Source organism: Oryza sativa, chromosome 9, assembly GCF_034140825.1.
Source record: "Oryza sativa Japonica Group chromosome 9, ASM3414082v1".
Taxonomy (NCBI): Eukaryota; Viridiplantae; Streptophyta; class Magnoliopsida; order Poales; family Poaceae; genus Oryza; species Oryza sativa.
The window spans coordinates 25,772,487-25,793,981 of NC_089043.1; the positions used below are offsets into that span (position 1 = coordinate 25,772,487).

The window sequence follows — 21,495 nt, forward strand, 5'->3', positions numbered from 1 at the left end:
TCCTGGATTATGGGAGATTCTTACTGATGGAAGGAAAATTTATGTATATGCTTGATCATGCATATGCAGGAAAAGTTTGCTGTACTTCTTACTTGTCTAACTGATGGAAGGAAAATTTATGTATATGCTTGATCATGCATATGCAGGAAAAGCTTGCTGTACTTCTGATGAAATGTCAGGTCACCCATACATTGAAAAGAGTCATTACTGACTGCAGCTAAGAGGAAATAGGAGCGGCAGGAGAGAGGAGACAGCCCATGCATAAAGACAAAGGAAGTAAACATCACAGGATGAAGAATAGGAGCACTGAATGGAGAAAAGGGGCAAACAATCTTTGAACGAGACCATATTTTCTTTTTCTTTTTTGTTTTCATTGCCAAATTATCATCTTGTTCAGCATGCATACAGGGGACAATATGGAGATTCAGAAATGAATTGTCAACAAAGGGGAACGGTACAATGCTTGATTGAAGGGGGGATTTGGAACAAGTGGAACTCAGGCAGTTGTCCCTGAACCGAAGGATTTCACAATTGTGCTTACTCTTGCACCAAAGCTTCTTGACGCAATCTTCTTCCCTGGAACGTGAAAGGGGTTCGAAACAGCGTCTACATATGCAGCATGGAACTTCCTGAAAAACTGAGAAAATGGAAATGGAAATGAGATGGAATTCTTTTTTTTTTCTCCATAGGAGATTAATGTGCACATACGCAAACGGTTGTACCATTATTACGGTGCATCTAGGAGATGTGTCACATAGAACGTATCATCCGGAGTTCAATACCATCCTTATTAAAAGATGGAAGGATAAACCAGACTATTTCTACATTAAATTGCATGAGTAAGCATGACCAGTAAGCTTTTTTTTCAGAGCATTCTTACAAAGATCTGCCATATTTAATAAACTATCTCAGTACCTGCTCTCCACAAAGCAATTTTAAAACCACAAAATTAAACGGTTTAAATAGCTTACATTTCTGGCATCTGCATCTTTGACATCAAGATCAGTTGTGACCATGATAAATTTGACCTTCGTGTTAGTCAAATAGCCATACCTGCACATAATAAATTGTCATAGTTTATCAGTTTGTTAGCAATCCTGCAATCAACAGCAGAATATAAAGAACTGGATGAAGTGCTTTAGAATCAATAATAACATGTCAATGAGGTACCATGAATATATCGAAAGCAGCTATCACCTGTCAGAACCAATTTTATAATTGTTGTATTGTTTGTCAGTTAGTAAAACATATTATAATCTCTTTGTCTTCAGTTCTTAATGCAAAACTGATAATCTTCACTAGCAAGTGGATGCAGACAGGCAACAAAGGAGGACAAACGGTTATAATGAAAAACATAGATGCGGATAGGGGCTTACACTTTGTAATTCTCGGTCGGATATAGAAGACCCAAAAATGTCTCGTTAAGTGCAGGCGCATTCCTTTTAGGATTGTTCACTGTCAAAGGAATGAATAACAAAAAAGATGAAGAGGGATTTTCTTGACTGCGAATGATGTCAGAAAAGCTCTTGTAATAATACATTCGTAAATTAACTCTGCTGAGAAGCTTGTAAACTATCACTCTTCTCGGTTACACTCATAGGATACTCCTGCGCGCTATAGTTCAAAGCATATGCAAAGGCTCACAAATGTCAAGCAACAGAGCCGACTCCGAAGGTATAACCTCAATTCCTCAGATTCATCATCATACGCCACTAGAATCTGAAGTTAATTCCTCAGATTCACCATGTCTAGTCTGACACTCAGTTTAACCAATCTTCAAGTTACAAACTTAGACTACGGATCGTGATGCAGCTTCTTCTCTACTACTACCTTACAGCAGTGAACCTGAGGCGAATCTGATTTGAGCCATTTCCAGCACACCTGACAGAAAAAGAGAAACACGCAGATCTGGATCGGGGCGCCCATACCTCGCTCGTCGATGACGTCGAGGGAGCAGTGCACGACGTGGTGGAGCTTGAGGGCGTCGTCCGCCTCCGTGAAGCTCTGCAGGTACAGAGGGTTGTTCTGCAGCAGCAGCGCAAGGGGAAAAATAATTAGTCCAGGCCGGCGCCGGCGACGGCGAAGTCACGAGATCGGATCGCGGGGATCCAGCACGGGGGAGGGAAGGAGAGATGCCAGGTGGGTTTCCTGACCTGATGGCCGACGACGGCGACGCAGACGATCATGTTTCCTGCCAGGGTGGAGGGGCGATCTGTGGCTGGAGACGGCGGCCGGCGGACGGCGGACGGCGGCGCGTTGTTCCCGCGGAATTCGCGCGACGACGAGTCGACGACGGTGGGCGTGGAAGTGAGGTCGGTAGTTGGGCCGCTGGGCCGCGCACGCGTACAAATCTACCGGCTCGCACCAATCTTGATGCAACCCCACAATTCACCCAGGCAATTTTTTTTACTCAAAATATTAAGTTTTCTTATCTTAAAATATTAAGTTCTTCAATTACACGAAAGATGCACACGTGTGAAACACATACCACACTTTCACATATAATCATCCGTCCACTATAACCAGATAGAACATTAGAAAGTAGAACCGGATAAGACATCCCAAAATATGATAACCTAGAACCGAATAGAACAGAACCTAGAACCGAATAGAACAAAACCTAAAACCGAATAGTACTACGATACGAATCTGGACAACCTATCTAGATTCGTAGTATTAGAAAATGTTCCAGATTCTTATATTTTGGGATGGAGAGAGTAACATACTTCCTCCGCCTTCCATCGTAAACTTTGAAGTCAGATTTGAATATTAACTCCATTCTCATCAATTCACAAAAGCAAGAGCAAACGATGATCAACACTTTTGAAGACTTCAACGAATAAATGATCTTCTTGCATTAGTCGTAGTGCTTATTTTGGTCTCAACCTTTTTTTGGGGGGGTCGATGTTACAAAAAAAATTAGAGAATGGAATACCAAACCAAGTTACAAGCATATCGCGAGTTCAAGTGTAAAACTTTGTTGTGGCAAGGGCATTCATCATTAAACTGGTACGCAGATTAATCAGACGGCACCAAACTGCAGCATGGAGTAATTTACAGCGTTGCATTCACTGCAGGCTGTCCTGGATGGTGAATATGCATCGTTCTCCCAGAACAGGGAACACCTGAAAACATGTTCAGAAGTCAGATCAAGTCCATCCCAGATTGGGACACAAGAAATGCAATGAGTTCAAAGATCAAATATGGAATTCACTGCATCATGTAGCACAGATTTCCACAAGGTACTCAAGCTAAATTTGACAACTGAACACGTCAAGGGCAAAAGAAAGCTAAAAGCCATGTATAAAGTACTGCATTTGGCTAACTAGAATGTGCAGAATAGCTGTTTTCAAAATAGAAAATATATAGTACATTTTTTGCATTTGAGTATGACCAGAATAAACAAATATATCATAAAGAATATTTTGTCCAAAAAACTACATGGAACAGCTTGGGCACTCCTTCAAGTATATAACATGAAAACTTGGAGTTGAGCAACCCAGGAAGGCAATTTTAGCACTTATCTGATACTAATGCTCACGCATACAAATATATAGGCTGTTTCGACAACTGAGGATTTGGGGGATTTAGGAATCCCCACAAAAGTTCCCATCCAAAACAGATCCTTGGGATTTCTTTAAGTCAACATGGTCCACTCTATCACACCCTGCTAGGCTATTTCAATGGGCAAGGGGCAGCCATACAATAATTTCATATCAACCTTTGATTCAAAACAACATTGACATCATTTACTAAAACAGATTGATTTAGCCTATATCTGCCGATCACACAGGGTAAAATCTGATGCACAAGGTTAAGGTTGATGCAAGTGCAAATGCTGATTGACATCTCTCAGCAAAGCCTTCGTCTTAGAACTATTCTTTCAAAGTCATAAGCTGAGCATAAAGGAAATAGTTTCGGTTCTAATGTACAAAACTCTATAAGGAAAAAGGGGGAAATTTTCTATACAACTAGAGCATTGGTACCAGTACCACCCAAAAGGGAAGAACACATGACAATATAACAAAGAATCATCTTTCTAACAAAAGAAAATGGCTTCCAAATTTGCTTGTACTGCAAAGTTTTCAATTGTAACATTGATGATAGAACGAGCTTAAATCCACAGAGACTAGCATGATTGAACTAGCATACAGAGTTAGATCATAGGTTGCAATCGAATTTCCGTTCCTATCAGGCGACACTGAAACTTGCAGATGATGGGGGAGATGGCAGAATTCTTTTTTTAGAGATGGGAGAAAAAATGGCTCACGAGCTCAGGTCTTGACGAGCTTCCAGCGCGCGAGGAACCTGGCGACGGGCGGCGTGAGCGCGAGGGTGACGGGGACCCTGACGGGAAGCAGCGCCTTGTTGCACATGAGGGCGAGGGCGAGCGCGCCGCCGCTGGACGCCACGAGCTCCCGCGTCCGGTTGCGCGGCGGCGCCTCCTCGGGGACGGCGGCGGAAGGGGTGGGGGTCTCGGCGGCCTCGTCGCCGGCGACGCCGCCGCTGGGGGAGATGCCGATCCTGCGGAAGATGGCGTCGACGTCGACGTTGTTGTCGATGGCGACGTAGAGGCCGGTGATGGAGGCGCAGGAGACGGAGAGGTGGACGCCGATGGCCACCTTGCCGTACTTCCTCATGAGCTCCTTCATGCGCGCGGCGAACGTCATGGCCGCTGCCGGCGAGGCGGGTTTCGGATTTACGGCGGCGGCGGCGGCTAGGGTTTTGGGGTGGCTCGGATCAGCGGCGGCGGCGGCGCACACGGAGTGGAGTCGAGTCGAGAGTGGGTTGGCGGATTGGATCCGATCAGCGAAGCGGACCCGCGACCGCGAGGCTTTTCTTTTGACTATTTTCTTGGGAAACCGGGCAAACAGTCGGGCCCACGGGACAGTGTCCGTATAGGAGTAAGAAAATACACTTTCCATATGAATTTCTATTCTCTTTTTCTATAGACTGAATTGTACTGAATTTATGGGTTCAGCTTTAAAAGGGGTTTCAGGTGCAATTTTTCAGGAATCAAACCTCGAATTTTCTTCTTCTCGAACATGCTGTCCTCTGCCCTATCCTAGAAAGCAGTATTGCTTGACTTCATATTGGATTTCATTCTAAAAATTGAAATAGTATATAAATGGTGAGATTTCTCTATAATTCAAATCTAATTCATCCGCTAGAATAGTCAAAATCTTAATTTATAGTAATAGTCTTTATTTGCTTTCTATAGCAGTGGTGCATCAGCTTCACCTTCACAAGAAAGGGGTTGATTGAAAACGCTAGGAGCAAGCACTATCTAACACGCCCAAGAGGAAAAAAAATAATACTATTCAATTTTCAATACTAGCGTACACTAATGTCTTTGACATTAGTTAAGCAACCAGTACATTTATTTTGTTAGGCATTAGATCAACCAGATTGACTGATCACTTGGGCATGTTGGTTACAAATAGAATTCCTAACATGGTGTGCTTAGATTTGAAATTTCAGAGTTGCATGTGCTTAGAAAAAATTCGGTGTAAAATCTATTGTAGACAAGAGGTAGTAATCAGTTTGTCAAAGTAGAGTTTTAAAAGCACAATTGACATTGATCAAAATACAATACTCTACATGTTACAACACTATATTATAGTATAAATATTATTTACAGGTCTATAATCAATTTACCTATTAAAGAGATATACAAAAGTGTTTTTTAGCAATGGGAGAAGAAGAGACGGTCACAAAATTATATAATTATTAAATATCTAAACTTATGTGTGAAGGAATATTAATACATCCTGAGATTTTTATTATAAAACTCATGTGTTCAAGGTGGTACCACTACTAGTTATTTTTTTGGAAGCACTTACCAAGATTTTTTTTTAAAAAAAAAGAATACAATACAAACATAAGCACACTTACCTCTATCAGAAGACTGGACCTACCACCCTATGAGGACTAACCTAACCAATTAAGATGCGTTCACTTCGCAACCCTTTAATAAGTTGGATGTATGATATATTCTTTTTTACCATAGTTAGAAAAATTGCAAGACTTATAAGAAATAAAATTAGTCCGTATAATAATACTACAAGCCAAACGCTCCACACTATCTACACAAAAAGAAAAAAAATGTCATGAACATAAGCAAGGATTTCATAAAAAAGAAAAGGAAAAGTTGAAAACTTATCCATCCATCTCACCCCCAAAGTCGCCGTCTCCTCTTCCTCCGACGAGCGACAGCGAGAGCCTTCCACTCTCCTCTCCTCTCCTCTCCACGCCATTCCAGAACCAACCCTCGCCGCCGCGTCGCTCCTCTCCCCGCCGACGAATCCAGGCCCCCGGATTCCCCCGCGCTATGGCCTTCGCCAGCTCGCTCCTCCCGGCGCCGCCGGCCAGCGTCGCCCCGGAGCTCGCCTCCTTCCTCCCGCCCCAGGCCAAGAGGGGCGCCGTCTCCCTCGCCGCCACGCGGCGCCGGGGAGCCCGGATTGGAGGTATGTAGCTTCTCGCTCGCTCGGCCATGTCGGATTCCGTGAGTGAAGCGAGCTTGTGTGCAGTGGAAATGGCGCCGGAGCAGTGTATTACGCATCTGTAGATGGTGTGTAGGTCGCACGAGCTTGGGATGGATGGATGAATGAATTATTACCCCTCTGTACTTCTCAAAAATTGTTCCTTTTAGTTTAGTTTGAACTTGAATGTAGTACAGATGGAGTATGAATTCAGGTCGTGCCTGACTGCTTTTTTCAGTCTGAATTAGTTTCAACACGAGCAATTCCCCTGGTTCCTGACAATGTGGGCACTAGAAAGCTAGAGATGTTGATGCGGTTAATATTACATTGTTTAACCTGTTTTCTTGGGATTAGGCGAGGGCCAGGGAGAAATGTTGTGATTCCTGGCCAAATTGCAAGCTAGAAGCACCCATAGTTCATAGAGGATTCAAGAACACTATTTTTCTGTTTATGTTAGATTGTGGTCAAGCTGAAGGCATACCGTTTAATGTTTCTCTGTTTGGACATTAGTTAGAGCCGAAGTGAATGAATCTGGAAGTGCTTTGGCTGCTGACGCCTTCGCCCAAGTCAAGCATGTTCTACTTCCTGTCACCGACCGCAACCCTTACCTCTCAGAGGGCACTAGACAGGTCTGGTTTCTTCTTCAAACATTTCTCCTTGTTATATTTTGTTTTTGATTCATTGCTTGAGAAGCATATAAATCATATGGTTTGGTTCTGTAAATTTACAAACTATAGGGGTACGGTATTAGTAACAGATAATTTTGCTGTTTTTTTTTTCCTTTATGGAGCACAACCGTCTGATTGATAACTGGACCATAACCAGTAAAAGTGGCTCACATGTAACACTTGCATGATATATCAGGCTGCAGCAACATCCGCTTCTCTAGCAAAGAAGTATGGAGCAAACATAACTGTAGTTGGTATGATCCAAAATTGCTCTCTGTGGTTCTGGCAGTGCACATTCTTTCACTTCCTTCAAAGCGTAAAACTACAATGTTGTGATTATAATCTTCATTTCAGTGATTGATGATAAGCCCAAGGAAGAGTTCCCAGAGCATGATACTCAGATGTCAAGCATTAGATGGCATCTCTCAGAAGGTTAGCAGCATCACTACTTCACTCATATAGATGTTTGGTTTATTTTTTCTATGCTATTTTTTTTTCGTTATCATGCATGATGGCCATGCTTCTGTATATCTGCAGGTGGATTTACGGAGTTTGGGTTGATGGAGCGCCTTGGGGAAGGGAAGAAACCGACGGCTATCATTGGAGAAGTCGCGGATGAGTTGGAGTTAGACCTGGTTGTCCTAAGCATGGAAGCAATACATTCCAAGCACGTTGATGGGAATTTGCTGGCTGAATTCATCCCGTGCCCCGTTTTACTGCTCCCGCTCTGAAATGACCTTAGAGCTTTTCTTTCACCTGTCATGACTTGAATGGAAGGCAAATAATCTGTTTCACCTCTTTCCAGATGTAATTTCTACAGATGTCTTCTGGGTCATTTTATGGATGTACCTTCTGAATGATTTTCTGTTGGATTCCATAATTTTGATTATGTGAATATCAATAAAAACATGTTTCAGGTTTTTAGATTCCCTTAAAAGGTAAAGGGTTGTCATTTACTGAATCCATGGCTATCTGAACTTGTCAAGAATCCAAGATACACCAGAAGATTGGAATTAGTTGATTCTGGCAAACCAGAAAAAAAAGGTTAAATGGAGATGCGGGGTATCGATCCCCGTACCTCTCGCATGCTAAGCGAGCGCTCTACCATCTGAGCTACATCCCCATGTTGGGGTCATTTCTTATTAGTTCATTCTACTATTGGACAACACAAAGACCAAATGTAGGCAGAAAGGCAGTGGATCGAATGAAAGTCACACGGGCGCAAATGCCATTTACGAACAAATGAGAGCGAACTGAACTTGTCATGTTCAAAACATTGTGCCCCAAGGATTGAACGGTACAGTATTTCAGGAAAGAATACATTGCCTTCTAAGCGGTTTGAGTGATAAAAAAATTGTTAAAAACATAAAACACACTGAATTAAATGTCAACGGTTCCATGGTTTCAACTATCCCAGAAAAGCAGGGTTGGCATTTCGAGATCTTCCGTCTCTTAAAACTGAATGGATGCCCATGCTTCAAAATGAAACCCTTGAGGCAGCAACTGAAAGCATGAAAAGAAATCACCAATCTAAAAGTCGTCATCGTCCTCCTCAGCCATGTGTTTTGCTAGTTCTTCCTCCTGTTGGAGCCTCTCGCGCCTCTTCTCAGCACTCTCCTTTTCCTTGTGAGAATTCGGAGGGAACCTCAGTGCTTTGACCGCTTCGTTGTGCATGTTCAAGCAAAATGCAATCCTTGAATTGAAAGCAATCTGTGGCTCATTCGTTGAGTAGACATCACCAGTCTCTTTTGACACCATCCAACCATTGGCATGATCAATGGTGGCATCAATTGCCCCATCCCTGATTGCTTTGGCTACAATACTTTCAGCATCAGCAACAGGGTTCTCTGAGTCCAACCTCAGCTTCTTGGCAATGTCAGCAAGGGAGATCCGTGAGTATGAAATGCTTATGTTGCGCAATCCAGTCCGAATGACATTGTGGCGCAGCCTCACTATCAAATTGCGCGTCCTATCCGCGCTGAAAGTGCTAGCAAATTTTTCTGCCACTGCTCTGAACAATTCAAGGTCCCCAACTCGAACAGCCTGTAGATCATACATAAAAAGAAACAGTTAAAACTGTACTGCTTAGCAGTATGTTGTATTTTTCCACAGAAGTAGAACTTACATTTGTAAGCTCAAAATATGGTGCCAAAGCAGCCTTCATTCCTTTCTGCATAAAAACAGTTCTCTCTGGTATTTCTCCTAAAAGTAATCTCACTATGATAGCCCACTTGTTGCACTGAACTCGGAACCCACGAGCTGTAGTGGGTGCCTTTCGAGCAGCTTGCAGTAGGCTTTCCTTTGCATCAGTGTACTCCAACTGAATTGTCCTAATTTTTCCCAAGTAGAACAGATACCTGCAGAACTGCGATAGCAATAGAAGTTAGCACTTGTTTGACTACATAATAAGATGGCATAATGCAATTTCACCGTTCAGTAATCATTAAATTGATAATCAGCCTCAGTACAATTTATCAAATGAATTAACAAGTGAGCTAGTTGATGAATTACCTGCTGATTAGAATGTGCTTCAAAACGCGGTGCCTTGGACCTAAGCTTTTCTGCTTGGTCATACAAGTTGTAGTGCAGGTAGTTGCGAAGAAGCAGGTTGAGTAGAGTTTCCTGCCATATAAAATATTAGTCATTTTCTGTAGTTTGACAACGCTTATGTAATCATTAAAGTGAAAGTAGGCATGGACACAACCTGACCAAGCTCATCACGATGTAAAGTTGCCATTCTGTGCAATGCCAGAAGAGTTCTGAAAAAACACAGCATGTAACAAGTAAATCAAAACAGAAGAAAAGAAGAGCTTATTAGGTACCTAGGAATTACTGAAAAGTAATAACACAACTGAAGAAGGCATTCCTAATACCACAGATTGAGAGCCATGATTCAATGAACTCACCCACGAATTTCAGCAAGGCTGCTGGTGAGTTCGTGGACATAAGAGTAATAGGTGAAAACCCTAGAAGCTAAAACATCGACTGTTCTCCTGTTAAGATTCTTCAAACGAGTAATGCTTGCAGAAGCACATGCTTTAGCCTGAACAAAAAGCATCAGATTAGTAAGTTATCACCTAGAACAAAAAAAAAAAGGAGGCAAATCTCAGTCATACCTCATCATATTTCTTATTATCAATAAGGAAAATCAGCACAAGCAAGTAACAGTATATTTCAATCTCTGGGAGACCATGCTTAATTGACACTTGAGCCGCTGGAGCTGCCAAATCAACATCCATTTCACTCCCATCTTCCTAAAAAATCAGCATTATATGAATGTTAAGAATATATAAAAAAAAATAGAGACATCAGTTTCAAAAAAATTAAGATATATACGGTAGAAGTGAAACAAACTACAGCTCCTAAAGACCGAACCGGAGGCTATCAAGCATCAGAGCACAAGAAACCTATCTCTTCAACAGTGGAAGTAGTAGCGCAACAAAATGATTTAAACAAATCACTGGATCACAAATACAACTACAGTTTCTTCATAACAATGATCTCTTCAGAGCATTCAAGAAGGCGCTAGGCGCTAGCTGGTGGCACCTAGCGCCTAATTGGTGCCTAGGCCCTGCCTGGATCAGACCAGCTAGTCAAATCCAAGAAATTGGCAAGCACACATGAAAATTAGACTATACAACACTAAAATAGCAACAAAATACCCACCAAGCAAGTTCAGCCACCATCTAACGCCTAATCACAGAGGCTACCTGCTACCTAGCGCCGACTTTTAGAAGACTGATTCTGAGTTCCCCTTTCTTCCAAAGAGATAAAAAATTCTGAATGATCTACCATGTGTTTAACAAGCCAAGCCGATGAAACAAAAACATCACATGTGACATCTAAATTATTTTCATCTGCCTCCAAATTCAAAAGATCAATGTTGCTATATTTTTCGAGTCAAACGGCTATCTTCTAAACAGTAAACAGCTCTAATATACAGAACTCTACTGTGCCATCACATCAGCGATGAAATAAGCAGCCAAGCATCCCGAAAATCCCCCCCCCCCCCTTTTTTTTCTCAGTTTCATAATCCTAAGATGCAAGCATCGCCAGTCATTTATTCCCCATCACCCATCTAGTAAGTAGCAACTAAGTTCACCCACCGAATTCCTCCGATTCAGTGTAGAAATTACCTTGGGCAGGAGGGAGGAAAGGCGGGCGAAGGCTTCCGAGGAATGCGGCAGCGCGAAGGCGAGGAAGGCGGCGACGTCACGGGCGGCGAGGCGGCGGCGGAGCGCGACGGTGAGGCGCACGGCGCGGGAGATCCGGCGAACCTCCTTGGTCAGCGACCCGGCCTCGATCACCGACGCGATCTCCTTCAGATCTGCACGCACCGCCGCGCAAACCCAAACAAACCAAACCAAACAAAAAAAAAAACTCAGTTACTCTCTCTCTCCCCCGCCGAAAGCTAAGCTAGGGTTTTGTGGAGCCCGAGAGGAGGTCCGGCTACTTACGCTGCAAGGTGGAGGCCGCGGGCGGTGGCGCGGCGGCGGGCTGGGGCTGGGAGTCGTTCATCTCGACGTCCTCCGGCATGGCTGGCGGCGTCGGCGACGGCGACGAGGTCGGGTGCGATGCGTGCGGGGGAAGAGAAGAAGAGAAGAGCAAAGGATAATATCGCGACAAGTGTGGCCTATTCCGGTTCACTGCCTCTCGCGAGAAGTTCAGCCGTTTTGTGCAAAATTCCTTTCGTTTCGTTTCGTTTCGTGCAAAATCCCTTTCTGTTTACATATGATGTATATAGTTCGAATTTGAATACCCACGTGAGTTTTGAAAAATTTTCAGGACTTGGCCAGCCATCCCTTTTAGAGCGTTCTCGGTGCGAGGATAAATAAAACCTTACGACAAAAATCTAACTAGCACATTATGATAGTCGATAGATGCATGTATTAGAAAAAATAGAAATCAAACTCAGCCGATTAAGCGCAAATATTTGGTGCACATGGCCTATAAAATTTTGTTTGCACAAAGAGGGGTGGGCATGAGTGATTTTTTTATACAATCCCCATATATTGATGCTAACGTTGTTGCTACCGAACCAAAGTCCCGTTCGTCTTTCATGAGCTATAATGGTTAAACCACTTTATGTGCCTATTATATTTAAGATATTGGGTGCGTTCGGAATAGCTGGCTGTGACAATAGCAGCATTGCTTCTATAGGATTCGGTAAGCAATTTATGCTAGGAGGGCTGCAGTGCTGTGGCTGTACAACCACAGCCCAGCTGAACGGAATAGACCCATTGTCAATATCATCAGTAACCCAATACACATAATATTATGTATATTATTATAAGTCGAACTATTGATAATAATAACCTTGTATGTTATAAGTATATGAGTGCCAAAAATCTTAGCTTTTAGCTATTTGAGTGGCAAATCCTTAGTCTTCTATTAGTTTTGTTGTTGAATTGTATTACACATTGACAATAAAATTATAAAATCGTTGTACTTTTAGGACATGTTTAACAGGGTTTCAACGTCTAAATTTAACTTGAAGAGCTGGCTTTGAAGTGAAGCTTGACTTCAAGAGCTGAGACCCATTCGTTAGGTTTCCAACTTACATATTTAATTTAAAAAGTTGTGGATCTAACTAAATCCAGTTCAGTTTATTTTGTGAGAGCTCACCAACTAAAGTATAGCTGAAACCGTTTGTATAGCTGAAACCGTTTGGTTGAGGTTCAGGAGAGATAGAACTATGGCAGATCAAGTTTGAAATAAAGTTATGTAGTTTAAATCGGTCTGGAGAGAAGTTATCGTGCAGCCTGCCAAACAGGCTCTGCCTCTTACTGTTAGCGTCGCACCATCTGAGACTGAACTGATTAGTGATTATTACAGTTTAGAAAGTTCTTGTACCGTAGCGCTCGATCATTTGAATTGACGGAGAAATCCTCCATTGCAAATGAGACTAGAACTTGGGAAATAACATTTTTCTTCAGGTTTTTGCATTTGCTCCCGAGTCCCGACTGAAAAAAAAAGTGAAAATCCAACTGCATTTGCGCGTTCACTATTTGAAGCTGGCACATTATAAGATGGCAACAGGATTTCGGTTTATATAAAAATTGAAAGAATGCACTGCTCTAAACCTTTACCAACTGAACACTACAATTAGTTTGCAACTACTACTGGAAGAAAAACAAACATTATAGAGACTATCCTACAAACCTAGTTAAAAATCAAAATCCGGCAGCATTCTAACAGAATGTCAAGCTTATACAGAGTATGGTGTTAACCCATAAACAACACAGATGATACATCTTCATACTTGGAGCAGGCATCCAACAAACAACAGCTTTGGAATAGCAGCAGCCAGCTTAGGCGCCAACTGCAGTAGCATGCATAACGCCATTGACGTTGCCACCGCGTCCTCTACCTCGGACCGGGCCTCTCCCACGGCCTCGACCACGACCACGGCCTGCTTCATAATATAGGAGATGCAGCAGATTAACGTATCACGTTATGTACAAGGTCATTGATAGATGGGCAGATTAACATATCATGTAACCACCTCGGGGCGGCGCGTGAACTGGTGCCTCATCATAGTATCCTCCATCTTGCTGATAATCAGGTTGTGCTCCATAGCCGCCACCTCTCCTGCCACGGCCCCTAAAACCACGCCCTCTTCCACGGGTGTACCCGTTGCCCGCATATGCAGGAGGAGCATGGTCATCCTCCCATCCACCATCAGCATAGTCCATGTAACCATTTCCTGAAATCAGTATGTAAGGAAAAGCTGCACATTTTTATACTCTGAATAAGATTTACTTAACAGCATTTAGCCTCACCACGTGTGCCTCTGCCTCTTCCCCTTCCACGACCTTGACCACCACGGCCTCTCCCTCGGCCAGCAGGTGAGGGAGCATCTACAATCACCATTAAATATTAAGCCAAAAAGAATATATAAGATGTTAAAGATATTACAAGTGAATTCATCATAGTACCTTCTTCGTTCTCGTATTCAACCAAAGGCTTAACCTTATCAGCAGGCAACGGAGATTGATATCTGTATATACAATAATTAATAAATAATTAACATATTTATTGCTACTTTGCTATCTTAGAAGTTCATACGGCAAGCTGATCACATTGTATAGATACAGATGTAACAATTACAGTGGTGCCTAAAAACAGATCACATTACCACATATTAACCATACACAAATTGATGTTATGTAAAATGTCTAATTGAACAGACTACAGCATTATCATTTCACAGCACCAATTGAAAAGGGTCTACATACTCTCCGGACAATCCACTAAAGCATATAAATGATAGAAACATATTAGAAAAAAAAATCCTCAAGACTCATATACAGTTAAACAAAAACAGAATACATACCCGATGGAGGATGTGTCCAGCTCCTTCTTTGAAAGGGTAATAGTTATCATAGATACATGCCTTGTTGTCTCAAGTCTGCAGAGGAGGAAAAGGGATAAATAAAAGACCAAATAAATATCTATACAGCACTACTTGAAATTGGAAAGTGGTCACTTCTTACGGGAGCAAGCCTTCCTCCAGTGGCTCCCACATATCAGTGATATCAGTAGATCCAGTGGTGGTGTTTTGGTGGAGACCAACAATTCTTCTCTGGAGAACAAAGGAGAATCCAACACTTAAAAAATGTCAAAAGTAGTGTTTACAAGGAGCAACCATAGGTACCTTGATCAGCTCTGCAATCATCACAGTTTTGTTGATTGCCCTCCCCATTGCCTTGAATACAACTTCATCGGAACCTTTATCCTTTTGTGAACAATTAAATATGCAAAGGATTAGCTACAGAACCATGACATTCAATATAAAACAAAATATGGCATGCTATATTTGACCATGCAAAAAAATGTTATATAATATCTTGTATGTTGAAAGCGCTTCAGCAATATCAGACAGGACGAATAGGTCCAAAGCCCATGTAATAGGTCAAGCAATTAATATATCCAACATCTCAAAGTGCTTCTCAAAGCAGGGTTTTGCACGCGAAGCTACTTCCTATGAGAAAGAAACATGTTGCAAGGTAGTTGAGGGCTTGGGGCCCAAAAAGAAACATAGGAGGAGAAATTACAAATTAGAGAAACATGGATGCGACAGTACTACAGTCACAATCAATTTCATATTACATGAAGACATCAGTGCTCCATGTACTACAGCGGACAGCGCCATTGCAGAAAAAAAAAAAGGGAACATGATTGGAGTAGAAATATCTACATAAAGCATGGCAACTTAACACCTCCATCGTTGGTTGATGTACACACACAATGGCATGGCACATCACTGATCACTCACACCAAAAAGACTACAACTTTTCTAGCCACGTCTTTTCATTTTATCCAAAATAGAAACTCAGCTGAGATTAATTTTGAGTTTTAGCAAGCACAATGCCGTCGCCTATATAGTACAGAAATTGGCGGCGACTGCCCGATGATGTTACATCACGTGACTATTCAGCATACTGTAAACCATGCAGCAATTACCTAGTAGCAATAGTTATAGAAGCCATAATGGAACACAAAGGAAATCCTGCCTAGCCTAACAAAGCATAATAAAGTAGAAAAGATAATCTGCTCATCTCACTCAATTTGCATTAAAAAACACAAAAGCTTTTAGCGCATAGTACTACAACATTTCGTACGGCCCAATCATTCAGCTTTCTTTTCAATCACAACCACAAAACCCCCCGAAACAGTTATCACCGACCAATCCACAAGCCCTACCAAACCAACCCAAAAAAACATTCTGGCGCTAAAACGAAAAATTCAAACTGCAAGCGTAGGTGTACCTGGAGCAAGGTGGTCGCGTAGGTGATGTAGTTGCGCATCCTCCCCTGCGTGGTGATGCGGATCTCGTTCTCCTTGATGGGCGCCTCCTCCCTCGGCTTCTCCACCCTCTGGTACCGATCCATCCCTCCTCTCCTCAACTGCACACCACAATGCCGACCCACCCAACTCAGATCCGGAGAGGACGCGAAGAGCGGCGCGTGGGGTGGGGGTGAAACAGTGAGAGGGGGAGCGGTTACCTTGCGCTCGAGCGGCGGCGGGCTAGCTCGTCGGCGATGCTGCGGCGGTGGGGGTGGCGGTGGAGGAGGGAAACCGGCGGGGGAGGAGGGGAGGAGGAGAGCTTTATACGGCCGCCGCCTCGGCTCGGCGCGAGGGACCCGGTCGCGCGCGTCTAGGGTTTTCGCATGTGGAGTTACGAAACTGCCCCCACTCGAGCTCGAAGTTGCCCTCTCGACGGCCGGATCTCCGCTGGCGGTGTCGGGATGAACGGCCAGGATTGGTCTTGGCAAAGCGTACGGGACACAGTTTGTGGGCCTGTGGGCTTGAGTTGCTTGGGCCGAATGAGTGATGGGCCTTGATGTATGTGTGTTTGGGCTGCAATTGCTCCAGAATTTCAAGAGAACCTGCCTTTTTTTCCTTTTTTTTAGAGTAATAAAGGTTTCATCGTAAACTTCAGCAGCTTGCCAAACAAAGACTAAGACTAAGAGTAGGAAAAAAAAAGAGTGCAGGCGTGACAGGAATAACATCCATGATTGGGTTGAAAATGGCATAAGCTTGTCAAAACAGTAATACTAGTTTCAAGAGGGATTTACAAGCTCTGTTTAACTTTAATTTTATGTCCTGTAAAACCATATCCTAAAAGAATCTAAAATGTGAAGCTTGAAAGGTTAAAATTACATACGGATGAACTCAAACGCACACTCTCTCCAATTATATATATAGGCCAGTATCATCATTAATCTATTGAGTCAATACATCAAAATCCTGTATACATGTGCATCAATCCACCTGAAACAAACCCTCAGTGGAATGCATTATTATGAGGTTTATACATATGAACACGTAAAAAAAATCAACTGAAAAATGGCCTCTCTATGACGATTCTTGTGAGTGTGATCTATCCTCTCTACAACTCTACAACTCCTATAGCCCTACAGCAACTACAAAAACAAGGAAGAAAAAGAATGTGATCCTATGTGTAATCAAATCATCAATACAGGATAATGGAGCTCTGAAGCTATGGTGGCTGGAGCTGAGCTGATCAGAATTCAGAATTCAGAGAACGATGAGGAATAGGAGAACAATGGTGGCGGAAACGCTCTGCGGTTGCAGCGGTGAGCTTGCTGAAGGCATCACATTGACCTGGGTGCCGTTTGGCAAAGCTCCTTTGGCTGCTTCAGGGGTGTAGCTACTCGGACCAAGACCGGGTTTCGAAGGAACAGCTGAAGGGCTGGGGTTCACCGGAAGTCTGCTCGATTCGTCGAAGTTGTAGCCTGATGACAGACACAATTTTTCAGGGCATTGTTCTAGCTAAGGTATGAGTTGAAACTGAAGAATAGTTTTGAGGAATATGGAGGTACTTACAGTTGAAGTTTTTCCAGCCCAACACCATTCTCTCTCGGTCAAAGACGACCTTCAGTCCAGACATGAAATTCTCTGCACCCAAAGTAACGGGAGAGAGTAAAAATCAGTGATATTGATTATTGTCGTTTATCATATTGTGAAGAATTTAAAAGAAAACATTTGTTGACCCAAATAATGTATATTAATTTAGTAGTACATCATAAAGAAAAGGGGAATTTGAACATCAAGGCAATAGCTGGAATTTTCTTTAGGCACCATGGAGCACCAAACAAATTTACTATATATATATATATATATATATATATATATATATATATATATATATATATATATAACAAAAGGTAGCAGACAGGAATTTGATAAATGTTGAGACCAAAACCCAATGTATAGTTGTATAGGTGTTAACAGGGAAATTTGGCATTTTTTTGCATCAACAATAGGCTAGCGAGGCAAGTCCGAAAAATGAATATGATAGATTCAAACAACACCGTATACCTCATATTACATAACTCATCTAATACCAACTACAGATGAAGAATAGAGATGAACTAGAGGAGTGTCCCACTTGTACACTACAGACAGAACTACTATTTGGTCTACACAGCATCCAGTAAAACTAAAGCATAGCAACTTGAAATATTATCAGAGAACCAGGCATCTTTAAATAGCTAAAGAGTGTGAAAGTACAGGAGCTTACCTCCTATTAAGTTAACACCCTCACTCTTCATAATAGCCAAGCAGTACCCAACTGGATTCTGCCACAAGCAAAAGCAGCAAAGATAAATAAACAAGCTCACTTAACATGGCTTAAAGAAAGTGCTGAGTATCAAGGATTTCTTACAAAAGCATTGTCCGTTATGGTAATTATTGGATCGTTAACAGGAAATATGCTTCCACCTTTTGCTGTCAGACTTACATTTGGATGAACAATTCCGTTGGCACTGGAAAGTGCAGAAACACAGAGATGAGTTAAAGCATAGTGCCAATCTGCATTCTATCAGGGATTGCTCCTACAAAACTTACCTTACTGAGTAGCAAAATTCAAACGGCATGGAAGAGTCAAGCATGTTTCGGCTCGAACGGATTTGTGCATCAAACTGAATAAGAAGGGAGAAATATAAGAATGACCATCAAATATCTAGCATGGTCAATTGTCTGCTAATATGGTTACGCTACTTACACTGCTAGTGATTTGAGTATACATTGGATCAGACAGAGCCGTGAAAGACGTGCCAGAGTCAACAATAGCACTGAACTCTGTGCTGATCGATTTACTTCCCACCGTAATTCCCGTGATAGTTATGTTGTAATATGGACTGCAAAAAGAGAGTACACCAACGTTAAGTTACAGTAGATTTATTGTTCCTGAAATATTGTTCTGACAAAACGTACTTCTGTTTATAAACATTCAATGGAGTTTCCTTCTGATCCGAGCTTCCTGTGTCCCCAAAATTGATCCTACCATGACCGTCATCGCCAAAGCACATGGAGAAAGAATTAGCAGCAAGTCCTTTGCTTGCTAGCAAGCTAGGAACCGATTTGCTGTCCATCCCAAGCCCAAGCAGACCGTTTGGCGCAGCACTGCCTAGAAACGATCCTGTCTGAACCTGTCCACAGCTGAACATTTTACACAAAATTCAGCACAACAACACTGCGATCATAAGCATGTGGTGGATCATATAGTACATACCCGAACATTATCGGAGCTGTAACGATTTTCGATTGCGCGGAGTCAGATGTCAAGTACAAGACATCCTCCACTAATACCCCAGAGGATGAGGTGTTATCCGACAAGTACTGGATACTGTAGGGGCAGCTGTTACTCTTAGAACGGCAGGCATTTTGGAGATCACACAAGTTGCTACTGCACGGGACCTTCCGGCTAGTAGTCGATTGCGCAGGGCTATACACGTCGAACTTCAAGCTCTGTATAAATTTGTCATGTGCAGCAAATGTAAATAGATTACTCAGTAAGGTCATCATGATTCAGCAGCTTCCCATAAGCAAGAGTAAATTTCAAAATTCTGACAAGAGTGCACGGAAGAATACAAGATTCGGCTATTTTCTTTAAGCTGAACGAGGTCCCAGTTCAAGCTGTCATGCTAATAGAAAGGCTTCCAAGAAGCACACAAGCACATGCAGTGCCTTCATGATTTTCTCCTCTTTATAGACATGCTCATAATCCTGTCGTAATCTTTTCTACCAGTCTAGTAGTCTACTAGTACCACTTTCATCTTTGTTTAGCAACAAATCTATTATTATGCCATTCACAACAACTTTCCCCAATCCCTAAAGTGAAATTCTCTTCTCTACTAGACTACTACTTATCCAGTTATCCTAACAACCTAAAATATCTAACAGAACAACAAACTTTTGAAACCAATTGCAACAAAAACTAGAGGAAAAAGAAGAAGAGGGAGGAGATTACTCCGTAGTTGGGGGATTGGAAAGGAGCACACTTGAGGCAGTCGCATGGCACCCAGAAGAGGTCGCTGCCGGTGTCGAGCGCCACCAAGAACGTCACGTTCGGCGTCCCCAGCGCCACCACCGCGTAATGCAAACTGCGCAACCAACCCGGGACACCCGCAACAACCACCACTTTGCCTTCTTCAATCCACCATAAACAAGAGAAAAAAACCAGATAATTCAAAGATTCAATCCGAGGCGAGCTTACAATCCGAAATCGTTGAGGCGGTAGGTGTCGTTGCCGTCGGCGAAGGCGAACTCGGCGCCGCCGCCGCCGCCGCCGACGCCGAGCGACCGGCGGCGCAGGCCGTCGTGGCCGGCAAGCGCGGCGTAGTACTCGGCCGTCCCGTGTGGCGGCGCGGCGGCGGCCGCCCACCGGCGCACCGCCGCCGAGTACCGGTGGTGGACGTCCAGGCTCAGCGCCTCCGCCGCGGCCACGGCGGCGAGCAGCAGCAGCACAGCCCGAACAACCACCACACCACCACCACCACCAACCATAGCTCGCAACGAAGCAAAGCAAAGCAAACGCAGAGAGAAGAAAAAGCTAGTATCAACTTTATACGGAGAGAAGAAGAAAAAAAAACTCGTTTTTCTCGCTGCGGCGTCGCTATATGTCCGGGATCAGCCGCGGCGGAGCAGCGAAGGTGGCCGGTGGTGGCGGGAAGGGTGGTGGGCGGTGGGGCCCACCGGGCAGGCTCAGATTTCCGCGGGAAAGGGGGTGGGGCCCACAGGGCAGTGGCGGTGGGGTGGAGTCAGTGAGCAGCTGGAAGGTTCGCTTGGACTGTTGCTTGCTGTCTGCGTAGCTGATTGGCTGCGGCTGCTGACTCCCTCTCCTTTGAATTATTTTTCATCTTTTCCACCTTTTTTCGCTTCTCATTCTTTTGATTTTTTAATGAGACTTAGGGGACCAGTATGTACTAGTAGTAGCAGCTGCGGCGAAAGCAATTTTACTAGAACCTACTCCGCTAGTTAAAAAAACCAATCTAAAATGAGATGATCTAGTAGTACAACGAACCATTTTTTTTTTTTTACGGAGGGAGTAGACTGTTTAGAAGAATTGAAGATTATGAAAGAAACTGCACCGGCTAGAAACTTCCTCAAATTAAATCTAAGGCTAAGTTCTAAACAGTAACTTATCATTTACCATAAGATGTTTTCCGATTTGCTAACTAATGTGCCATATTCAAATACTTCATATATACTAGGGGCTTGTTAAAAATTAAAAAAACTATTTTCTGATTTACAATAATTCATATTCGATTAATCATATGCTAATAACTTGCTTTGATTCGTGTACGCTGAAAATCCACGCCAAAATGCAAAAGCCAACGTAGCCTAAGGCTGGGTTGAAATGTTGCTCTTGGGAGGGTAGTTCAACTGGCTAGATTTCTTGTATTATTTACCCGTCGACAATGAGACGTTTGTCGTGAATTCGTCAATCTCAAGATTTGACCGTGGAATCCTGCGAGGGTGCTCAGTGTGTGTATTTATATATGTGAGTGTATACGCGTTGTGAGCGTTATATT

At 43.0% G+C, this 21,495-nt stretch overlaps 6 protein-coding genes and 1 non-coding gene across 8 annotated transcripts; 1 reads left to right on the plus strand and 6 right to left on the minus strand.

Annotated features, from left to right (window-relative positions):
* Positions 1-333: 333 nt before the first annotated feature.
* Positions 334-2,318, minus strand: LOC4347731 (uncharacterized). Its single transcript, XM_015795813.3, has 5 exons — positions 2,154-2,318; positions 1,929-2,025; positions 1,377-1,455; positions 972-1,053; positions 334-637 (listed from the first exon to the last, which is right to left on the minus strand). Exons 1-5 carry the CDS (start codon positions 2,184-2,186, stop codon positions 497-499), a joined length of 432 nt encoding a protein of 143 aa, XP_015651299.1. The 5' UTR covers positions 2,187-2,318; the 3' UTR covers positions 334-496.
* Positions 2,319-2,831: 513 nt separating this feature from the next.
* Positions 2,832-4,811, minus strand: LOC4347732 (uncharacterized). The gene is made up of 2 exons (XM_015795812.3): positions 4,271-4,811; positions 2,832-3,125 (listed from the first exon to the last, which is right to left on the minus strand). The coding sequence occupies exon 1, from the start codon at positions 4,668-4,670 to the stop codon at positions 4,275-4,277; it is 396 nt and encodes a 131-aa protein (XP_015651298.1). The 5' UTR covers positions 4,671-4,811; the 3' UTR covers positions 2,832-3,125; positions 4,271-4,274.
* A 1,375-nt stretch (positions 4,812-6,186) lies between these two features.
* LOC4347733 (uncharacterized) lies at positions 6,187-8,087 on the plus strand. The gene is made up of 5 exons (XM_015755118.3): positions 6,187-6,467; positions 6,993-7,111; positions 7,347-7,404; positions 7,505-7,582; positions 7,688-8,087. The coding sequence occupies exons 1-5, from the start codon at positions 6,332-6,334 to the stop codon at positions 7,879-7,881; spliced, it is 585 nt and encodes a 194-aa protein (XP_015610604.1). The 5' UTR covers positions 6,187-6,331; the 3' UTR covers positions 7,882-8,087.
* A 113-nt stretch (positions 8,088-8,200) lies between these two features.
* Positions 8,201-8,273, minus strand: TRNAA-AGC (transfer RNA alanine (anticodon AGC)). Its single transcript has one exon. It is a non-coding gene; the product is annotated as a tRNA-Ala (tRNA).
* Positions 8,274-8,393: 120 nt separating this feature from the next.
* LOC4347735 (probable 26S proteasome non-ATPase regulatory subunit 3) lies at positions 8,394-11,798 on the minus strand. Its single transcript, XM_015757205.2, has 8 exons — positions 11,608-11,798; positions 11,287-11,477; positions 10,267-10,404; positions 10,057-10,193; positions 9,855-9,909; positions 9,662-9,772; positions 9,276-9,515; positions 8,394-9,193 (listed from the first exon to the last, which is right to left on the minus strand). Exons 1-8 carry the CDS (start codon positions 11,684-11,686, stop codon positions 8,681-8,683), a joined length of 1,464 nt encoding a protein of 487 aa, XP_015612691.1. The 5' UTR covers positions 11,687-11,798; the 3' UTR covers positions 8,394-8,680.
* Positions 11,799-13,114: 1,316 nt separating this feature from the next.
* LOC4347736 (uncharacterized) lies at positions 13,115-16,233 on the minus strand. 2 transcript variants are annotated; one of them, XM_015756681.2, is made up of 9 exons: positions 16,159-16,233; positions 15,922-16,059; positions 14,808-14,888; positions 14,647-14,735; positions 14,487-14,561; positions 14,089-14,150; positions 13,933-14,010; positions 13,656-13,856; positions 13,115-13,562 (listed from the first exon to the last, which is right to left on the minus strand). In XM_015756681.2, the coding sequence occupies exons 2-9, from the start codon at positions 16,042-16,044 to the stop codon at positions 13,462-13,464; spliced, it is 810 nt and encodes a 269-aa protein (XP_015612167.1). In that variant the 5' UTR covers positions 16,045-16,059; positions 16,159-16,233; the 3' UTR covers positions 13,115-13,461. The 2 variants fall into 2 exon arrangements, with proteins under 2 accessions (XP_015612167.1, XP_066160226.1); XM_066304129.1 differs by having other exon boundaries at positions 13,115-13,565.
* A 590-nt stretch (positions 16,234-16,823) lies between these two features.
* Positions 16,824-20,561, minus strand: LOC4347737 (aspartyl protease family protein 1). The gene is made up of 10 exons (XM_015756680.3): positions 20,178-20,561; positions 19,932-20,064; positions 19,194-19,429; positions 18,896-19,120; positions 18,684-18,819; positions 18,527-18,600; positions 18,345-18,444; positions 18,201-18,258; positions 17,504-17,575; positions 16,824-17,412 (listed from the first exon to the last, which is right to left on the minus strand). The coding sequence occupies exons 1-10, from the start codon at positions 20,465-20,467 to the stop codon at positions 17,195-17,197; spliced, it is 1,542 nt and encodes a 513-aa protein (XP_015612166.1). The 5' UTR covers positions 20,468-20,561; the 3' UTR covers positions 16,824-17,194.
* Positions 20,562-21,495: the final 934 nt, after the last annotated feature.

Excerpts from the sequence above, each read along its gene's own strand:
- LOC4347731 (XM_015795813.3), bottom strand. The coding sequence starts at position 2,186 with ATGATCGTCTGCGTCGCCGTCGTCGGCCATCAG. Across the intron at positions 1,054-1,376 it reads CCGACCGAGAATTACAAAGT|GTATGGCTATTTGACTAACA; the intron begins GTAAGCCCCTAT and ends TATTATGTGCAG. Across the intron at positions 638-971 it reads AAGATGCAGATGCCAGAAAT|TTTTTCAGGAAGTTCCATGC; the intron begins GTAAGCTATTTA and ends CCATTTTCTCAG.
- LOC4347732 (XM_015795812.3), bottom strand. The coding sequence starts at position 4,670 with ATGACGTTCGCCGCGCGCATGAAGGAGCTCATGAGGAAGTACGGCAAG.
- LOC4347733 (XM_015755118.3), top strand. The coding sequence starts at position 6,332 with ATGGCCTTCGCCAGCTCGCTCCTCCCGGCGCCGCCGGCCAGCGTCGCC. Across the intron at positions 6,468-6,992 it reads CCGGGGAGCCCGGATTGGAG|TTAGAGCCGAAGTGAATGAA; the intron begins GTATGTAGCTTC and ends TTTGGACATTAG. Across the intron at positions 7,583-7,687 it reads TAGATGGCATCTCTCAGAAG|GTGGATTTACGGAGTTTGGG; the intron begins GTTAGCAGCATC and ends GTATATCTGCAG.
- LOC4347735 (XM_015757205.2), bottom strand. The coding sequence starts at position 11,686 with ATGCCGGAGGACGTCGAGATGAACGACTCCCAGCCCCAGCCCGCCGCC. Across the intron at positions 10,405-11,286 it reads TTTCCTCCCTCCTGCCCAAG|GAAGATGGGAGTGAAATGGA; the intron begins GTAATTTCTACA and ends CTGATTTTTTAG. Across the intron at positions 9,773-9,854 it reads ATCGTGATGAGCTTGGTCAG|GAAACTCTACTCAACCTGCT; the intron begins GTTGTGTCCATG and ends TTTATATGGCAG.
- LOC4347736 (XM_066304129.1), bottom strand. The coding sequence starts at position 16,044 with ATGGATCGGTACCAGAGGGTGGAGAAGCCGAGGGAGGAGGCGCCCATC. Across the intron at positions 13,857-13,932 it reads AAGAGGCAGAGGCACACGTG|GAAATGGTTACATGGACTAT; the intron begins GTGAGGCTAAAT and ends TACTGATTTCAG. Across the intron at positions 13,566-13,655 it reads AGTTCACGCGCCGCCCCGAG|CAGGCCGTGGTCGTGGTCGA; the intron begins GTGGTTACATGA and ends TATATTATGAAG.
- LOC4347737 (XM_015756680.3), bottom strand. The coding sequence starts at position 20,467 with ATGGTTGGTGGTGGTGGTGGTGTGGTGGTTGTTCGGGCTGTGCTGCTG. Across the intron at positions 18,259-18,344 it reads CCATAACGGACAATGCTTTT|AATCCAGTTGGGTACTGCTT; the intron begins GTAAGAAATCCT and ends TGCTTGTGGCAG. Across the intron at positions 17,576-18,200 it reads GGGTGTTAACTTAATAGGAG|AGAATTTCATGTCTGGACTG; the intron begins GTAAGCTCCTGT and ends CTTTGGGTGCAG.